Raw genomic sequence first — 21,652 nt, forward strand, 5'->3', positions numbered from 1 at the left:
CTTTTGAAACTACTGCCACCTTGCAAAATGATTGCATGAATTAACAGGAAGAACATCTGTCAGTTGAAGAACATTCCCTACCACCATGGAATCAAAATGGATTCAGCCTGTGCCCTGCTCCAATGCACCATGTGTGCTGCTGGTTTACATGCATGATGAAAACACAATTAATATGTTGACCCTTTAATGGATTTGGACTTCATTTGCACATTAAGACACAAAGGCCGTGTCATCTGTGTCATCTTCCAAAATACTTCCACTGACAAGACTAAACAAGAGCACACACAAACTTGTCCAACAATGAACAAAATTAAAGTCATTAAAAAAAAAATTATATAGGTGATAAAGAGAATCTGACTTCTACTTTCTACTGCTCTGCTCAGATAAATGCTTTTCACTAACAGCTGTATGTCAGCCAGCAATTTCTAGCTAAGCTGACCTCCAGGAGCTGAGCACAGTGGCGATGAAAGCAAATAAAGAGGAAGCACCCAGACTGTGAATCCATCCACTCAGCCTCCACCAGGGAACATTGCATGCAATAGTCCTGGCCTTGGAGAACAGAAAATTTGCTGCGTAGGCTCACATACTAATTTTTATTATTTAGCACCCTTATTCAAGTGTCTTAACCATTTCAGAAGGTTTTAAATCACCAGGAAGCCAAGAGATATTTTCCTTTGACCTCCCTATCTAGGTGCTAGCTTTATCCTTTGGCTTTGCATGAGATACAGAGTACAACCAATTTGAGCATTTCAAAGGAACTGGGTCTGTCATTAGCTCTCAGGGACAGAAATCAATTTGTATTACGTTATGATTGCAATCCACGTAAGTACAAACAGAGATCAAGAATCATCTGTAATAAAAGGAAATAGTCAGGTAATTCAAATTGCTAGAAATGTACTCTGAGGACTAATGTGACTTACTAGTGAGTTTTAGTGAGACCCACACTTTGACAGGAAACTAAAGACCTGTGCCCACAAGTTTTTAAGAGGAGAATTTAGAGCCAATTTCCAAAGAATTGTTTTTCTAACCTTATGCTTACCCAGTTTAAGAACTCCCTGCTATCCCACATTTCTGAGGCTCACGTGAGCAGCCACAGCATATTTCAAAAGACTGACACAAACCTGTGCTCATGGAATAAAACTCCTTGAGATTCACTGCGTGATGAGCAAAGAACACATACTCAGGACAGCATTAAGGCTCAAGAGACAAGATACTATCCCTCTGCACTTCTTGCAGCTCAATCAGGCAGCTGGCTCAGAAACACTGTACTACTCACAGCAGTGCAGAGATTTGTCTCTGACCCTGATCCAAGGGCAACAGAGAGCAAAAAAGATCCAATGCCTACTTTAGACTAATGACCTCTTTGCAATCATTTGTGGAGTTAGGTGAGCAAGGCAGGATAAATTTATCTTCCCAGCTAACACACAAGCACAGCCTCGTTCCAGGTTGGGCCTAAGGCACATTTATAGTCATTCATATGGCCAATTCCAATGACTCAAATGACATTTTCACCTTTTGGATATGACTTTGGTCACTAACACTTCCTAACACTGAGGAAGTGAGCTGGAAAAACATTTGAGCTCCTTCTGTCATTTGGGAACTGGACTAATACTCCCAGTTCAGTTAATACCAATACTCCCATCCAGTTCCCATCTCCACTCATTTCTGCTTCTCTGTCTCTAAAAACATCTGTCAGGAAAGTAGGAACTGTTACAGAGAAACTTGCAGTACAGCAAGCACACTTAAAACTTCTGAGATTTGACCATCTCTGAAGAAAGAGGGCTTCAAATTTTGAAAGAAGAAATGCTGATGGCTAAGCCAAATCCAGTTGCTGATGGGCTTTATTGTGACACTAATGCTTTATATCGGTGTATGAAGATATAGATCATGATGTAAGGCATGTAATGAAGATAAAAAGCTAACTTCAAAATACTTGTGATTTTCTGATAAGGTAGTATGTTCCTCATGTGTAAAGTAGGCATATCTTAATCCTCCTGGATTATTTCTGTTATTTAAAAAAATATTGTAGTTAATTGATATAGGTGGCTATAGGTATGAAGCAGTCTTTTTTCATTCTCCTGGGCTTTCTGCTGGAGGACCACAATGAATTTAGAGTTGAGTCAGTGTAACTGCACATTGCTACTGTGAGGCAGCATACACTATTAAGATCGTTAAAAACTATCTAAACTGAGGTAACAGTTTAGAACTGAGGTTCTTACTATTGCAATTTCATTTTTAAAATCTAAATCTATTTTAAAAAGGACATTTGAACATGAGCTCTATGTACCTCTGCCTCCTTGGCAAGCCTGTTATCTCTCACTGTGCTTCATCCAGGCCTAATTCCATACATTGGCTCAAGAACAAGTCAGCTCTGAGCTTGTTTGCAAGGACTTAATCTCTTATGCATTGAAATATTGACTTAATCTGTGTATGGAAACCTTCCCTATTCTCTATCTCCCTCTCATCTTCTTCAAAACAAGACATTTTCAAATCTCAGAGATTTGCCCAGTTGAATTCAAAAGACAGTAACTTACATACCTCATCTGGCACCCTGCCTCTGAAAACATTCAGCCTCTGTGGTTACTGGCATTCTCAATACAACTGTATTTCTTTTTTTTTTAAGTTTGCACCATCCACAATTAAACCTGATTTATTCTAATTTTCCATACTGCAGTGTTGCCTCTCCTCTCCACTAAATTGACAGCAGATACCAAAAAGAAAGCAACTTTCTCCAGGGATGGAGAAACTACTTCTCCCCAGAAGCTACTTCTCCCTCATCTCACAGAGTGATCCCAATTCTCCCTTCCCAAACATTCTCACATCAGCCACAGATTAGTCATTTACCTGCACACAGCAGAGGAGAGAGAACATTGTGTTCTACAGCAATTGTTAGGGAGACACCACTGCTGTTAGTTTTTCATCAATACTCTTCTATTCCCAGTGAAGATTTTCTTGGAAGTATTTTGCATGTCACAGCTATTTTGTTTCCTCCACTTCAGTCACTTCCAGTCAAGCAGAAGAATATGAATGTACTTGCTCTACCTCTGCTCATTAATTCCTGGCACATTTTGAGCAGTAGGTTCCCATTTAAACTCTTGGGTTTTGTTTGTATTTTGGTAACCTGTTGGCTATTGCAAGAATTTAATTTGCAAGAAATTCTACTGTACGGTACTAAGTAAGATGGCAATCTCGGGGGGAGGCACAAAGGCTGAGTGAGCCTTGAATGATTCTGTTATTTTCTCTCAAAATATGTGGTCAGATGTCAGGATTTTGGCTGGAGAGAAATCATTAACTCACAGTCCAACCTGGTGAACAGAGGTTTCACACCAGCACACAAAGGCAACTGCCTAATTAGAAACTGAGCGACAAGAATTTCACAAACCAACAGCTCTTTTAATATTATTAATGCTACATCACATTAGCTACACATTTACTGCCCCACCTACTTTCTTAGACTGTTCCTCTAATTTGGTTGAAGAACATTATCAGACACTGACTGATTTATGGGATTTTCTCTCTCCACCAGCAGCTCCCTGTACTGCAGGTGGCAACAAGGAAAGCAAAGCTTCAAAACCATCTAATTCAGAGATGCAGGAGTAAGGTCAACAGACAATTTTTTTCATTTCTGATGTATTTTAAAACACTTAAAGAGAAAAGTTTCCCATCTGCAACATCTCTCATCCCCACATCCATCACTCTTCCTACAACCAATACCAGGGTGACCCAACCTTTTTTCATCCTCGGGGCACTTTTCCAAGCCATTCTTTAGGATCTCCTTTTGCAGGCAGGTGCTGAGGGAAAGTTCTTCTTTTGGAGTTCTCCAAAAGAGTTTTGTGCTCCCACAACCTCTTCCAGCTCTGGCTTCCAGTCCTAAAATGAGGTGTGGACCAAACAGGTGGGATGCACTGGCCCCTTTGACCTGAAGATCTGTTTTTTGGAAGATTCCTTTTGGAAAGTTTTATCTATAATACATATCATATATATGAACTGTATTATATTATATGCTTACTACTGCCAATGTGATTTTTGGTTTTTTGAATAATAATAGTAACAACAGGGCCCAGTGAAGGAAACATTTCCTTCCTTATAGTTTGAAAACCAAAACTAAGTGAAGAACAGAAAAAAGCAGGAAGAGAAGTGATGATAACAGTCAGATGGGAAGAGTTTGGTTTTCTTCCCTGAATTATCTAGCACATCTGCAGGCTAGACAAAAGGTACTTGCTGCCAAAAATCGATTTTTAGCCTGTTTCTACTAGATTATCTTTCATCTGCTGCTGAATTTGAGTTTGTAACCCATATTTACAACAGTCACTTGTCAGATGTCTGGAATTATTGAGAGTTGAAGTATTTCAACAGAAGCTCCTCCACAACAAAAAAAAAAAAAAAGCTTTTTTTGCAAGGAGCATCTGGGCACATTCAACAGGAATGGAAGACAGAGCAGCCAAGTGCCTGACTGAAGATTCCTGTGAGTAGCCCCATCTGGGGGGCAAGGAACATGCAGGGAGCACAATACTGAGCACAGCTTAAATGGGAATTGACAGCATTTGAATGGAAGATGTGGGAGAAATCAGGGACAGCACCCAATGGCTTCTTGAAATTACACAGTCAGGAAGAAGTAAATGATGAGGCAGCAACAACATCTTGTCAATAACCAACAATGGATATAAATAAGAGTGAACTTAAAACCAAAAGAGAACAGAGTTCAGAGCAACAATCCAATATTCTTACATCTCCTACATGTGTTTATCTTCCCTGTGCAGCATTAGAGCCACTTTCCCAAAGTTTTAACAGAGTTTAGGGGCCTTCAAATGATGCTCACTGAGCACATGGTGTCCAAGCTGCTGCTGGGACAGCCCCAGGAACCTGGGCAGGGCTGGAGAAGGAAGCCAGGCTCAGCCTCTGCTTCACCAACATCAGCAAACCAAACCTGGACCCTAAAAATCCTGGAAAACTGGCCAATGTGATCCTGCTGCACTTTAGAGATCAAATATTAGAGTCATTACTCTAATCAAGGCTTTAATTTCCTTATAAGGTTGTTACAGATGTGCAGAAAATAGTTTTTATTACAGTCACAACCTTGGGTCTAGATGCTGCTCTTATTTTTGATCTGCTGTCTGGAATATTCAGTTACCCATGTCTGAAGTCTGGAGTACCTGCAGATGTGCACAGATCAAAATAGAGGAGAAGATTTTATTTCTTACCAAAGCAGGGATGTTTTGAATATACTGATGGAGTAGCATCTTACTCTGTATCTTGCCAGCTTCCTCACAGCTGAAACACCCCATCTCACATATTTAACTTGTTTTTTGAGGCTTCACTTTGTTCCAAATAATGACACACATACAGTTAGCTCACACCTACTACAAATGTTAGTTTACTCCTGCTTCCAGGAAAAAAGATGAAATGCATTAGCAAGTTAAGTTTCTCACACTTGGCAACAGTTCTCCCTCCTCTTTTTCATTTGCAAAGCCCCAGGTATCTGATCAGAATGCTGCTAATATAAATATCAGTATTATTAATAGCAATACTCGCCTACACAATGCAGCAATATGAACACAGGTTAGCTTGAAAACTTTCCTGAACATTAACTTTCTATCTAGCCAGGCTTGGAGTGGGAACTGTAGCATGCCATCTGTCTTGGTGCTCATGCTTAATTTCCTTTTATCACTGTTTTACCCAATATGAAAATTATTTTTTCCTGCAGGTTTTCACAAAGATACGTTAACTTATCTGATTTTGTATTTTAATAGAATTTCACAAGCCAGTAGGATTGACACATAACAGTAATTGCTGTTAAAATGGATGTAAATTCTCTTGATCAAATCAGGAGTGTAAACAATTTTTTAATTAGGCTGCTTGAAACTTGCAGTGACCAGGGGATGATTATGCAAAAGTCATGAGGCAAGGGCAGCACATTCAGCAGCTCATCCCTCTGTGTTTCTACTCTACCTTCAAGTTACAGCAGAGCAAACACCCAGATTGAGACTCATATATTCAACCACACCAACTGAAGACAACAGAAGAGTAGGACAATTTTCAATGATCCTCACATTATATTTGTAAAGAATATGTTTAGGATGTTTCTTAGTCAACCTTATCGATGGTTCTCCCTTAAAATGTAATTACATGTGTATATATTGATTGTGATTCTCTACACACACAAAAATCACACAATTTACCTCAGCTGCAACAGTCACCTAAAATAAACACAAGCAGCTGATAAATGACCCACTCTTAATTTACTTGCTAATTCTCCCTTTCAGACTGGATATTGTGAGCATTTTAAGACACTAAGAGGTGCAATTAGTTGTGGGAACAACTAAAGATTAATTACCAGTACAGCAGGAAAAAAAAACCCAACACATTAATTAGGTTTGCTTGTTCCACAGAAGAAAAAAAATCCATATCCATAGTATTCTGGAAAGTAGTGCAATTTGATTAACATAAATTTCTTCACATTACCACAATTAGAAAATGAAGTCACAACTGACAGATTATTTAAAAAAGAAAGGAATTTCATAGTCCTCCTTACATAAAGGTCACTTACTCTCAACTAACGTTTCTATGTACTGAGCTTTCCAGAAACAGATTTTTCTTCATTTCCACTCAGTGCTACCCATAATTGAAAGGACAAGTGATGCTAATTTCATCTTCCTAAATGTCACACCCCGAAGAGCTAATGGGAGCTAACACAGGTACACCTCTGATGTGCACACCTCTTCAAGCCCTTACACTAATCACTGCCAGAAGATTTCCAAGTATTTTGCTTCACAGGTCTTGCAATCAATGAAACATTTGGTCTCCAACAACTGGTCTGTTACACCTCATTACAGCAAGGAAAAGTTGAAAACACTCCTTAATGGCCAGGACACACTGGAGAGCACTGGCTGACTATCATTACATAAAGCCAGAGCTGTCTTTACCAAAAGGCCATTAAAGCTATTGGGTCAGGATGGGACTTACTGATTATTTCCCTTTCTTAAAAGAACTCGCTCATCTTTATATTTCTGCTTGTGAAAACGCTTCAACAGCATTTTAAAGGTAACTTCTATTTTAAACCAAAGAATGGAAAATTGTAATACTGAATTGAGGATTTCAATACAAAGCTGTTATCAGTAATTTCACATGTCTCAGGGAATACAGTAACAATGCTCTCTGAAAGACCAGGGATATGACAGAGGTCACTTCTCAGTTATCCATGTTTTAAACCATAATCTCTTTCCCTGAATCAAACACTATCTCTTCTCCCAACAGAGGGGACACCATGACCCCTTCCTACAACTCTTTCAAACCATAAAATACCCCAAAACATCATTCTAGGTTATTTATTTTGTGTCATTTTTCCACCAGAGATTGGCTTCCTAGAGGGCTGGTCAGTCCCAGGCCTGTGAGCTATTCAGAGGCATTAGGACAATGCCACTAACAACACTCTTTTACTTGACCAGCACTGAACTGGCCAGGCATGACTGCAGGTCCCTTCCAGCTAAAATATCCTATTTAATTGCTCCCTCACATGTGCACAGTTTACTGTGTAACTGAAAGGGCCAGTGATGCTCAAAGAGCTGTATTCCAGTATTTTCCCCAAGCACACACAGGGGTGAGCAACCCCTCAGTCCCAGGAGAGTTTATTTAATGGGAATGATCTCAGGGAGGACTCCTCCCTCCCTAAGCATCTGCTGCCTCCACCAGCTCCTGTGTGAGCTGTCCTTCCCTGCTCAGCAGGGATGACAGCTCTCCTGGATGTACAGAACTGGGCTTTGCAGGGGCATCTCCCACTGGCATCAGTGCACACAAGGGAAAGCAAAAAGAGACTGCCAGACAGGGAACAAAGAAACAGATCTTATGGCCAGGACATGCCACATCCAGCTGCTCTCAAACACAGCAGTGCACCCATCCACTCCTCTGCTGTGCCCACACCAGGATGGATTCAGCAGCCCTGGCTGATTTCAGGAATTATCTGGGCTAGTTGCTCCAAACCCAGCCACCAAAGGGAGCCACTTCATGGAATGGCTCAGTTCAAGCAGGAGATGGCACAATGTAGAGCAGCAATTTCTCTGCATCTCTGGGAGCTCGTGTGGACTCTAAGTCAAATTCACAGCTAAGAAGATCCAGCAGAGTATCAAGTCCAAATGGCTCCCAATTAAAAGCTCGTAAGAGACCATTTGCAGTGGGAAAAGCTTGTCCAAAAGCAAAGGGTCATGCTAAAGCTGTGTGCCAAAGCAAGGGAGAAAAATCCCTTCCTTGCCTGCTGCGAGGTATGTTTTATTCTTTCAAGCAAACTTCCTATTTTCCCCAGGATAAAGACAGGTTAAAAACAATTTACAGTTCTTCACCATCCTACCTGCAGTGCTACATGAAAGCAAAGCAAAGCAGCCTGCTGGATGTGTCTTTAGAGCTGACTGAATCCCAGGGTGCTGCAGGTGATGGGCTCCTGCCAAGCATCACTGCACTCTGAGGGAACTGTTTTTACCAGTCAGACTTTCAAATGGGTATTTATATTCATTGGACACCTCTCAGGATTAATACAGTGTACCCACTCTGCATCAGTACAGTTGAAATACTGGGAGGTATTAAGGCATTATTCATGGTGGTTTTATTACTTAAAATTAGAGCCTTTTGGGCCAGATCTTCAGCTGGCATAAACTCAGCATAGCTCTATTTAAATTAAAGGAACTGTGCTAATTTACATCAAATTATGATCTGTGCTGAAGGTCTCTAAGGATTATCTACTCGATAAGTCACTTATTTTAGCTAATTGAAGTAGTTGAGAGTGTTTCTTAGTAAATTATGAACCATCTATGATATTTATTCATTGAAGAGCTCAGACTGTTGGGCATTACTTGCATATTGTCATTCTTTCCTTCCCTTTTTAAATTGAATATATCTCATCACAACTCTGGATCTACATTAGCAAATCTTCTCATACAAAGCTCACATGGGAAGACAGTTTTTGCTTAGCACTGACTGTTTAATTTAAATTCAGATATTTGTTTCTTGCACACCTCATTTCAAAATTATTGGAGCTACCAAGCTGATGCCAAGCTTGTATTTTCTAATGCTGTAAAACATTACAGCTATAAAATCAAGAACACCAGGTTGCCCAAAAGACATTGTTCTGCTCAGTTTTACCTTACCTAGACATCTGATTTGTAACCCTTGGCTTTATGAATACACACAGCAAGCTGGGTGCAGTATCTTTATTTCATATATTCCAAGAGATAAAGCACTGTGGCCATGAAACTTGATTTTAAATTTACTGGCAGAGAGGCGAGAGTTTTGCTGAAATGTCACCTGTACAGGATTGATTTCTGTTAGACCTGGCAGTGTTAGGTTAATGGTTGGACTCAACAATTTAGAGGTTTTTTCCAACCTTAATGATTCCATGATTCTGTATCACTCACAGCTTTACTGCATAACTTGCTCAGACTACAGGCACAGAATGCCTATTAAACAGTATTTTGTACATAGTGGTAGGCACGAAGCAATCAGGAAAATAGAATTTTTCTTTCACTCACAACTGCATTATGATGAACCAGAATTCTTTTTCACTTGCACAAGGAAAAGTTTCATCTCTCTTACCTTTTATTTCTGTCCTCTATCTGCAAGATGTAGACCATGTCATCAGCAGAGTGAAGCTTGGAGCTGCTGTCTCCCCACTTCAGCTTCAGGCTCTGAGGCCCTGCTGCAGCACACTCCAGCCGTGGAGGTAAGGGTGGCAATGGCCTGGTTTTTGCTTTAATAAAGTGGCTAAAAGGTCCAGCTCCAATTTCATTGACAGCCTGGATCCTGATCCTAAAACAAACAGCAGGAAGATGAGTGTTAAATGAAGTGTTTTCTTGATATGAACACGTCCCAAGGGGCAGGAAAGCCTTCTGGGGCTGCCTGCTCCATCCCTGGCCACCCCAGCTCCCAGGGCTGATTGTGGCACCCTGGAAGGTTCTGTCAGCACAACAGGGATCATCCTGCTTAGACTGTAAGAGGTGCAGTGAAAATGTCAGAAATGCAGCAAGGCAGAGGGGAAGGTTTGGATCACCTGGTGACAGCTCGGGACAAGGGGCAGCAGCACAGGACAAGCACAGCCTGGAAAACGTCAAGTGCCCAACCATGAGTGAATAAAAAGCACAAGTGTGTTCTGGTTGTCCGACAAAGATCGTGGACTAATTTAGGTGAAATCATTCAGGGAAAGCACAAGGGTCAGTGCCATGAAACCCATCCCCATGTTGGCAAACACCCCAAAGACAGTGTTCTGTCAGTGTCTCAAAAAGCACATTATTTAAGCACAGAAAACTCTGCTGGGAGGAACTAATGAAGAAGGTTAAATCCACAAACCTCCTACATTGCCACGAACTGCAGAAATGTAAACTGCCAGTGAACTATCTATTAGATCAAATAAATGCTGGACCCAAGTCACCCTCACAAGATGGACAAAGGCCCTTGAGCCATCTGAGGACATCAAGAAGAAAAGCAGACCACTAGCCTGGTCACAGCAGCTTGAATTTGAAAATGTTCTTAAGACTGAGCTAGTCTTCTAACTTCTATTTAATTCTTAAGATCATGACTCCTGCTTTCTGCTTTTTTGATTTTTCTCTTACCTGTCTGCACCTTAGTTTATCACTAAGATGAGTGAAGAGTCTTTGACTATGGTAACATCAACAACACCATAACAAAAGTGGGAAATTTCTATTTCCAAACAATTTTGAGGACTGTGTAAATAGAAATATTGGTACAGATGGGCCTGAAAGGTTTAAGAAGTTTGTTAAATCAAAGACTAAATATGAAAAATCAGGATGGAGAAAACTAATTAAGTTTAAGATAGTTGAGCATAGTTTAGTTAGCTGGAGAGATGCCATTTACTTTGGAAATCCTATGCACAGCAGCCTTATGTTTTCTCATGGGTAAAGACTCTTTACAAGAACTGTCTTTGCTTGGCAAAACTACTTATTTTGACTGAAGAACATGAAGTGATGCAAGTTCACACAAACAACGTATGAAAAATTACTTTGCTTTCAACAGCAAGTTTTCAGCTCTACCATCAGGAAAGGAGAATGTTAAAGGGATAAGGAAAAAGACTCTCCAGAGAGTATTCCCCATTGGAAAAAACACCCAAAACTGTATTTTCTGTCTTTCAAGAACATAAAAGGCTACACTGTTAATAAACATATTGCAAAATAATGAAGTCTGATCTATTGGTTAGTCAGCAAAAGCCACTGCACACTGAGAATGCAGTGTGTATACAATCATATGCAAATGTGTGCTTAAAACTCTGCTTATTGACCCAGCCATTAACAGGGGTAACATATTGCTTGGTGTGGAGCTGCATTTTCCCTTTAACCTTCCTTCTGGCTTGAGGAAATGCATCCTGACCACTTTATAATATTACATTCCTCCTCTTCTTCCCTAAGGGTGGAGATGGAACAAAGATCTAGAGGGAGTCCCCTCTTCAACTGCTGCTTGCAAGCATTTGACATAGAAAGAACAAAAGGCTTTTCTAGTATCTGAAGAAGTGTAATTAATATAAGCATTGATCTTACTTCATATTATGCAACTGTTTTGCTTTACATTTAAGAGTCGTTATCATAAATATTTAATGGTATTTCCAATTAAAAATTCAAAGCCTGACTGAATTTTCACTGGATTCTAGCAAGCTCTCCATTAGCATGTGCACATAAACAGTAACAGCTATAGTACAAAATGCTACTACTGCTTTTGCAGATTGATTACAGCAGCATGCCCTAGAGTATATATCCTTTTGTTTTGCTTGGTATTACTTAAAAGTCCCAGTAACAACAAAGCCTCTCCTCTCCTCACACACTGTAACCTCAGCTGCTTCCAACTGGCAGCTACCACACCTGACAACAAGCAGTGAGATCAATCTCTCTCCAATATCACACTTTTTAGCTATATGCATGCACAGAAACCTGCACTTCCTTGTCTTGCTTTTGCCAGCTATTGGCACAAGGCAAAAAAATTGTCTCTTCATTCATTTGTTGTTTCCTTGCTTTCCTCTGCTGGACAGAGTTCTTGCTCCCCCCTTCTGAATCACACGAATATGCACACACACACACTCCCCTCCTGACTCTGGAGCACAGTAAGACTGATGGAAACTCTTAAGCTTTAAAATAGAGACGAGCATCTTTACAAATGAACTATGACACTGGGAAAGCAGGAATTGATTTATTCGACTCTAGCATGGCTGATGTGGCCACTCTTTTCTGCTGATTGCACCACCATAAAGCTCTGTAAATTGCCACTATCACTCCCAAGGCCTGAGCTTCATCAGACCCATACAAACAACTAATTTTGTGCTTCCTGTGCACATGGCAGTGCACAAAACCCTGGTGTCACATCCCTCTGAACCCCAGCAGTGTCTGCTCAATGGGGATCAGGCCTTGGCAAGTCCAAAGGGAAGGGGAGGAGGAAGAAGGGAAAGAGAAAAGGGAGAAAGGAGCACATGGAAAAGGGGAAGACAGATGGTGATGGGAGAGCAGCTTGTATTGCCCCATCTCTGCTCCTGCTCAGCTGCTTTTCAGTGTCCTTGCCCCAGCCTGTGACAGTGAGCTTTTCCAGCCAGGGTGGGAAAGAGAACATCCACAATTAACTGGAACCAATTCCTGTTTACAGGACTGGTACTGGGGAAAATCAACTCTATTTTCCTGTAAAAGTATAGTACAGACAAGTAGAAATATTTGCAGTAAAAGCACTTCCTGAATTCCTTTCAACTTTTCCACTAATGGTTTCTAAGTGAAAATACCCCAAACATTCTCTTGGAAAGAAAGATGGTTTAACAATCTGACAATCACAATTTGACAAGTTTTTTGAAAATGTAAAGACTGTATTTAAGAACACTGCCTAATTCTGCAGACCCTGGACCAATAATATTTGTATTCATTCTCACATTTTCCCACTACAACTTTTAAACATTTAGAAAGAAAAATTATAAATCAGACTAGGCAAATTTAGAAACCACAAAATGATCTTTAACAGACCATTCTCTCTTAAAAGATTCTTGACCCAGGGAAATAAACACACTAAACAGGATGCTATTTTCAGATTGGTCACAAAATCCTTTGTATAGTATTCCAACAAACTGGAAAATCAACTTTTGAATTAATTTTAGAGTCTGACATGAGAAGACTTCGATTCCCTCGTTCCCATAGGAGGAATGCCACCAGTTGCAATACATGTGCCTGTGGAAACCTGTGGGAGTTAAAATGCCATGGACTTCCAGAGGGGAGGGGGAGCAGCATCCTCCACCATCAGCAGCAGCCTGGAACGATGAACAGCAATCACACACTGCCCCACAAATCCCCACTCAAGACTCCTGGAAGAAGACTTAGCTTGACACCCTGAAATAAGATTTTGTTCTATAGCCTGCTTAAACTTCGCTAATTTGAGCATCCACATGAATTTTTCTCTCGATCTTGGATGATCTTTCAGAATTCACAGAATGACTAGGCTGGAAGAGACCTTCAAGATCATCGAGTCCAACCCAACTTTCACTTGATGCAGTTTAAAAATCCAAAATATTTATAGAATTTTTATTTCTAAACCAAATTAAGTGTTGCTATTGAAATTTAACAGTGCTACTATATATTTCTGTACACTGTGTAACTTCAGAGAAAAAGCATCCTTAAAAATTGCAAGTTGTTTTGCAGTGAAGTATCTCAACAGCAGAACACAATTATCTATGGAATGTGTTAAGTGAAGCTTGGGAACAGACTGTAAGAGAAAATTGGTGTTTCTGTGACTGTTGAATACTTATTTATTGTGGAATATTTATTAACTCACTCCTAGTTACATCAGCTCACAGGAAAGCAGGCCAAGTATATTACCCTATAATCTGAGTTTCCAGAGCTTCGTGGCTATGTCAATAAAGCAGAGAGACTGCAGAACTCAGACATATTTCTGCAGCTGCTCAGCAGCCAGGATGTTTACACAGAGCTTTGGGGAGGCATCTGCTCACTGCAGCAGCAGAGCTGGGCTGTGTCTGAGCTGCAATCCTCAACTCACCCCACCATGGCCACTCGCAGTGTGACAGAGGCACCTTCCACTTCCTCCTGCCCTAAACGCATTTTGGGATGGAAATCCTTCTCAAGGGGTGCTGGTTGGATTTGCTGCTAAGAAAAAAGCATCCAACTTGTCGGCTTGGAGCGCAGCTCTGCAGAGTTGGAGTCCCTTTGTGCTCTTGGGCTGCCCTTCTCATGGCCATTCCCACAGAAAAGCTGGAAGCAAAGCAGTGCCAGACCCAAGCTAGCAGGGTGGGCCCACATGGACAGGCTTTCACAATCACCCCCAAATACAAAACATTTTAAATTTCCAATTTTGGACTTGCTGGATTCCTAATATCCAAGATCTGATTTCAATTTTGGTTTCCCACAACCAAAAACATTGATAGTAGAATTCCAACTCAACTGAAACATATAAACCTTCTGCTGATTTACTTCAAATTCTGCTGAAACATTGGCAAGGGAGTTCAGAGCCTCAAATCCAGTAGTACTTGGCTTGTTTAGGCTAGGAAAAAATATGTTCACTGTTTTTAAACACAGCAGGGAATAAACACTTGAGAAGAGTAAGTTGTGTTAAACAAAACTGACACAAAAAGACAACTCATCAGTGGAGAAATGTAGAGAATTAGATCAGTGATGTTCTGAAACATTCTTCTGATTCAGCCAGGGAGGGCAGAAAATGTACCAGTGTTTAGCACAGAGCCTGATAATCCTGTTCCTTAAGGATTCATCAGGGCAGACATTCCCTGATCAAAGACAGGTGTCAAGATATGCTTGAAGAAAAAATATCAGTGAAAAATTTAATGATCAAATCTATTTCTGATTATAAAAATAATACTTCAAACTGTTGATGAGGTGCATTTGCAATCCAACTGCAGTAACTTGTCTTCCCTTACAGAAATGAGATGTAAGAATTGGGGTTTCTTTCTCTGTCTTGTTCAACAAAAGAGCTTTCCTACATTATTACTTCTGATCAGCCATCCACTGGTCTGTGTTGCTTCAAGTGGGGTTTTTTAAGCAGGAACTTAGTCTTATAACTATATTTAGAACAGTTAATGCTTGTGGCTTTGGCTGCTTCATTTGGACCAATGACAGGACGAATCCTTGACTAAAACTATGTGATTTAATATGGTGCTTTTTACAAAATAAAGGACAAGAATTCAAAAAATATCATTCCAATCTCTGTTTCTAAGCCTTGAATAAGATATTTCCCTTAAGGAAGCTGTAGACAATCAAGAACCAGCAAAAAAAAGAGACTGAAGAGACTTTGGTGAAGGATTTAAATGGCACATTCTCTCTTGAGTGAGTTGCTTAAAGTTTCCTTTTCAGCTTGAGTCTTAGTTGAACAAATATTTGAGGAGAAACCAGGGAATATGAGATTGCCCAAAGATGATGCATTTCCACAGCTGGGTGACCAATCCACAAACAAACTCTTCAACTTTATATGAATGATCTGTGAACAAGCAATGTGTGCTCCTCACTTTAAATAACCTCTAGTGTATGTATTTGTATCCTTGCTACAACAAGTTCTCTTTTCTTGGGTGCAGGATAAAATCTGAACTATGAGCTTATCATTTTCAAGACCTGTAGGGTGGTGACCTTGAATACAAAATAAAAAAAAAAAGAAAAATGTTACAGGAAGTCTGTGACATCTAATTTTACAACTCTGTGATTAAATTTAGGTCTTTACTAGAACAGTACTTACAACAGAATTTCTTTTGTCACATATTCTGTTGTATTTGTGTTCATTGCCTGCATGGAACCATTTTTCTTTCTTAATTAGCAATTAGGGAGAAAACATATAAGCCTGAACATTAAACTAATAAAATTTTGGCAATGCCACTTAGCAATTTAGACTCTGAAGCAATAAAAATTTTAAATTTTTAAATTTAAATTCAGATCATGTTTTCATTAATCTCCATATAGCAGAGGAAAAAAAATAGCTGTAGCTATACAAATAAAAGTTCATTGTGTGAAAACTGCTAACCCTGCTCAGAGATCAATAACTTAATAATTTAATCCCTTGGAACAGTATTTCAAAGTAGCTGAAAAAAACCATGAGATGTAAGACTGTAATTTTAATGATTTCTTATTTTTACAATTTATTTATTTTTAAATGTATTATTACCACTGTAACCTGACCTTAGCAGAGCAACACAAAAAGGAGGAGAGGTCAGAGCTGATGCAAGGAGAGGAGGGAAATGAGGAAAAAAGGCGGGAGAAAACAACATTTGAACACGAACTACCACAAACCATTCCACCAAGGAATGACTGCAGATTCCTGTGCTCCTAGGCTGGTTGCTGGGGTTGCTGGTTTGCATTTCAAGGCTCTCTCCATGCCGAAGCATTTCCCTTGTGAAGCTTGTGGGAATGCAGGGCTTCCCTCTGGCTGCCCTGGCAGCTCTGGGACCCTGGCAGGGGTCAGGAACCCCCCTGGACAGAGCCCCCAGAGACACTGGCTGTGATCTCTGTCCATGGAAAAGAGTTTTCAATCTTACAGGATGAATTACAAGCTCTGAGTGTTTGATATGAGTAATAATTAAGTGTGGCACGGGTGCAAAAGTGAAATTTTAGGATTTTAGATTAGGGGTTCAGAGGGGACAAGATGGAGGAAATTGGGTGTGCCTTGTCCTTTTTCTCCTTCTTCATGCCCTCCATGTTTCACTGTGGTGTTGGCATTTTTCTGTTGGTTTGGGCTGGGGACACACTGTTCAACGTAGGTGACAGATATTGGCACATTATTGTAAATATAGCACAGGTAGTTTCTGGTATTTAATGTTTGTACCATCCCACTGAGGGCAGAGCCCCACACGCTGCCCTGCAGGACAGAGCTGCGGCAGGGCAGCAGAACATGTTAGAGATAAACAGAATAAACAACCTTGAAACAGCACAGATGAATTATGGCTTCTTTGGCAGTGGGGCTGACAGACAGAGACTTTCTGCAATCTGGGAATCATCAATGCCAGAGATCCCCACAAAGCCGAGCTGTGTGAGCTCCGTGCCGCACTCACCGGTACGAGGTCTCGGGCAGCAAGCCCTCGATGACGTGGCTGGTGACGTTGCCCACGGGGATGCTGACATCTCCCAGGTCGATGTTGTAGGAGGTGATCTCAGCCCCGTTGTTGCTGGGCTCTTCCCAGCCCAGCACAAGGCACACGGAGGGTGAGGGCTGGCAGGCCGCCACCTGCTCGTCCTCCAGCACGGACAGAGTGCAGACGGCGCCGGGCACGGCCGCGGGGGTTCTGCAGGTCACCAGCTCGCTGTAGGGCCCAGCTCCAGCCTGGTTCATGGCCTGGGTGTGAAAACAAAACACATTACCAGTGCTCTCCTTCACACATCTATCAAGTTCATAAGGATGAGCTGTGCAGCCTGGAAGAGGTACATGAATTCTTCAGAGGATATGCACTGCTGGCTTCCTCTCTGAAGCCTAACTCATACCTCTGCTATCCTAGGGAATATTAGTGTCTTCCTTTGTCACTCGGGGATGTCTCAAAACAACTGGGGAATATTTCCCTTTTCCCTAACAGAATATTTCTCTTTCCCTTTTTATCAGTGGCAAACTTTGGTTGGTAAGGGAAAATGTCATAGTCATGCTGCCAGTGACAGGTGACATTACTGAGCCACCCAGTATACTGCAGCATGGCCCAACAGATGCTTTATGCAGGCAAAATATCCCTAAAGATAGGGCATATTTGGCTCATTAAAAACAACCCTGGTCCCTAATTTGGAAAATGGATTACTAATTTAATGCCAAAAAGCTTCTGATATAAGAATACAGCATTAAACCTATGACTCAACATTTCCGCAGAATCACAGAATCCTTACAGTTGGAAAAGTCATAATTCACTACCAAACCACTACCAAAGCACACAGCTGAGTATCTCCCACAAAAGAGGAGAGCAACAATTTATGAAGCTTCTCATCCTAAACCACAGATCCTGAATCCCAGAGGAAACCAAGTTTCAAAACCCGGCCTCTTTCTGCTCATTAATTAGAGGTTGTTGTCTTAGCAAGCCCAACATTGCACAGCTGTACAGGCCTGAGGTTTTATCAGCTGATGCTCAGCCAGTGGCAAAAGCTGTACCCATTCCACTGGAATTGCCTAGGGAATGACTGATGTTACCTCCTCAGGAGATCAAAAACTCAATCACAGACCCACATGGGCTGGACAGGACTGTGGGACCCATCCTGTCCAACCTGCAACTCCAGCCAGGGTCAGACAGTGCAGACCAGGGTGCTCAGGCTTTTTTTCCCAGTTGGGTCTTGAAAAATTCCATGTATGTAATTTGCCCAGCCCCTCTGGCCCACTGTTAGATCCTTAATTGCCTGCACAGTGATATTTTTTTCTTTGTGTCTCATCTGAACATCCCTATTTCAGCCTGGAGCCTGGAGCCACAGTGGATGCAGCATTCCAGGTTGTCAGGAATGGCATGTAATGGGCAAAACCACCTTCCCTGGATCTGCCTGCTGGGCTTCTCCTGACACAGCCCAGCACCCTGCCAGCACACAAGGCATGGGGAGAGCTCACAGAACATGGTGCAGGAGAAACTACACCAGGAGTTCAGAAGGCACAAAGCTTCAGTGCTGCCCAGCACCCTCCACATTTCCTTTACATCTGGAAAACTTAGCCCAGTGTCTCCCATCAGGTTACAATTAATCAAAAAATCCAGGCTTACACAATGATGCCAGCAGGACTCTGAGGGCAATGACAGGACACATCAAACAACTGTTTGATTTCTAATCTATGCTTAACTGCAGTGAGTAACTTATTTCTGCTCTGCATAATACAAACACAAAGCCATGTTCTGTTTTTTCCAGGAGACGCTTTGTTCAATTGAAGAAAGGGATAATAAAGTTACATTTGTCAGCCTTTAAAAAGCCCTTCAAAACAAATCCTGCTCCGGGGAAATCTTCTATTTAACGCAGCGCTCCTGGAGCTGTTAGAAGTGAGCCCTGTTTTGTGCTCTGCCAATGATATGATTTGTCTTGCCTCTAAACCAGTGTTTGGCCATTTGTATCTTGCTCCAAGCCATTTATTGTCAGTGGTGTTTTTTAACTGCTTTATTGGACAATCTCATCACCATAACTGATGGGGCTTTGCTGCTTTCCCCTGCCACCCTCAAATGACACAGTATTTCCCCCTGCAGAAGCCACTATTGTTTTCGGGAATATTCATTACAAGAAAAAACTTGAGCAATGGTTATGACAATTGTCTGCCCTGCAGTTAGATATGCCTGATTCCTCAATTCTCCTTTTTATTTAATTATTGTAGATCAAGATAGCAATACTGAGTGTTTATTAGAAGATTGAATAAATGTGGTTAGGGAGATCTTTATTTTTAAAAAGGAAATTTTTCTGTTAAATCTGGTAACAGATAAAATAAACTAACATTTCTAACACTATTTAGCTTTCTTTCTTTGCCTGTTACATCCACTTTGTGGGGAGATTTTTGTATAACTGTTTGAAGATTACAGTGTATCTTGTAAGAAATTCTTCACATAATAAAGAGGATCAGATCTAGAGGATGAAGCTCTCTAGAAAGTAATACCTGAGTCACTGATGGACTTCAATAAAATATCTTCTTGCTGTTGAGCCTTTCCTGTAACTTCTGCCTATGGATTAAATTATACTGGCTGCATTAAAAACTGAGTAGATTTGTGCAACATTTTTGTGGCAGGTAGTTTGAAATAAGCACCCACTGGAAATCAAAGATGCCATACAGCTGGCTGGTTCCATTTTTAACACAAAATTTTCCTTGGGCTCCCCACAGCAGTGGTCTCAGAGTCGCCTCCCTGCCCAGCAGATGCTGAATGCTCTCCCTCTTGCAGAAACAAGAGGCACTTTCTGGCTCACACCTCCCAGCCTCCCACACATTCCCTCGTTCTCCTTCCCCCCCAGTGCCAGAGCAAGGCACAGACCAGCTCTGACCAAGACACAAAATACATTTAGTGCCCTTGGAGCTGTGGGGCCTGAGCTCTTGGGCTGCTGGCCAGCTCCTCCAAACCTTCTTCCCTAAAAAACGAAAAAAATTCAATATCCTGGTAAAAAAAAAAAAAAGCTATAAGGAGGAAACGCTCGACAGAAGCATGTTGTCCTTGATCAAAGAAATTACCCTGGGTGGTCCACATGTTACCAGCTGGGTGGGCATTTGGGCTGGATTAGTGGGGGTGTTCTGTCTTCACATACAAATATATCTTGTGGAAGAGTATCTTAGGAAAAATATTTTTACTTCACTCCCAGTTGCTTTACCTTCCATTTATTTATCAGTAGCATAAAGGAGAAAAGCCCTGTTTTTTTACTTTCATACAGATATACAAAATGTTTTTTAACTGCAACTTTTTACTGAAAATACAGGAGATAAAGAGATCAAAGAAAAAGAAATCAAAGACTAGAGAAATTACATTAAAGAAATGTAAAGACTCTAGATGAGATCCAGTCTCACAAATCTAAGACACAAAATGGCAAAGATGGGAACTCTCTGGCAGGTACCATCTCCTGTACACACAGGAATTTACTCAGCTGCTTTGCCTTACTCGATAAATTAAACAGGTGCTGGAATTCATTATTTAAGCCAGGGAAATCTTCAATATCCAGTTGGGAGGTGGGTATTATTTACCTCTCCTTACCATGAAGAAAATTATATATTTTTTTAATTTTCTAAACCATTACCATTTTGTTTTGATTCCAGAGGGCAAGGTGGCTGTTACAAGCATTAGTCACCAAAAGCAACAAAACACAAGAGCAATTTTTAAGTAGCACATCTGTATTGTTTAAAATAAATGTGCATTCCCACCTGCCTTACAGAGCATGTAATTTCAGAGGGGACTAATAATAAAAATAAGAACAGCAGTGGAAGGAAACTCTGTTTGGATCTCAGAGGGCAATGCATGCAGCCCTGCCATACCTGTAGCCTGCAGCAGTAATGCGTTGCTGCTGACAAGTCACTGATTTCAAAGCAGGTTTCTGTGCCACTATATGCAAGCTGTAGAGATTCCTCCTCTTCTCCCCACTCTAATCTGTATTCAGAGATGTCAGTACCAGAACATTCAGGACTCTGCAACACAAATATTTATGTGGTTCAGTTCAGAAATGAGCACTTCGGATCGCTGTGTTTCACTGGGGAAGGAATGAAGTACATGGGAAAAAAGCCCAACAACCACCCTTGTTTTTAAATTAATACACCATTACTGCTGCAAATAGAAATGTACTGAGTTAATGTTCCCTAAGAGGTTACTGAAACAGGACAATTCTGCACAAAAATTACCTGATTGAAATTCAGAGAAATGAGTGTACGCAGCTACTTTGCCTTCCATCAGGACATTCAGGAATAAATTGTGTCTCCACTGGCTTGGCAGAAGCTCAGCAGTGGAGAACATAAAAAAGCATCAATTTAGTGCAGCCTACCTGAGAGATCAAAACACAGCTCTGGAAGCACTGGCCTTGGAGCCTGAAGCAGTCACTCCTGTGCTGAGAAAAGAACCACCTCAGCAAGGGAGGAGCTGGCCTGAGGCTCGTGGAAGTCACCCATCAGTGCCAGAATGGGACCTGGGAGGGTGATCCTGGCACGTTCACACGCACAATGAGACTCCCATGGGACCACAGAATCATCAAATGTTTTGGGTTGAAAAGGACATTCAAGATCACCT

General features: G+C 41.1%; 1 protein-coding gene across 2 annotated transcripts in view; it reads right to left on the reverse strand.

Moving 5' to 3' along the window:
• Nucleotides 1–21,652, reverse strand: part of FNDC3B (fibronectin type III domain containing 3B) — a 187,165-nt gene that overhangs the window by 13,951 nt on the left and 151,562 nt on the right. For both annotated transcript variants that reach the window (XM_072933671.1, XM_030279927.4), the window contains 3 exons: nt 20,911–21,060; nt 17,018–17,298; nt 9,580–9,792 (listed from right to left, as the gene is read on the reverse strand). In XM_072933671.1, the coding sequence (XP_072789772.1) occupies nt 9,580–9,792; nt 17,018–17,298; nt 20,911–21,060 (644 nt within the window). The remainder of the gene's footprint in view (nt 1–9,579; nt 9,793–17,017; nt 17,299–20,910; nt 21,061–21,652) is intronic.

This window comes from Taeniopygia guttata, chromosome 9 (assembly GCF_048771995.1).
Source record: "Taeniopygia guttata chromosome 9, bTaeGut7.mat, whole genome shotgun sequence".
Taxonomy (NCBI): Eukaryota; Metazoa; Chordata; class Aves; order Passeriformes; family Estrildidae; genus Taeniopygia; species Taeniopygia guttata.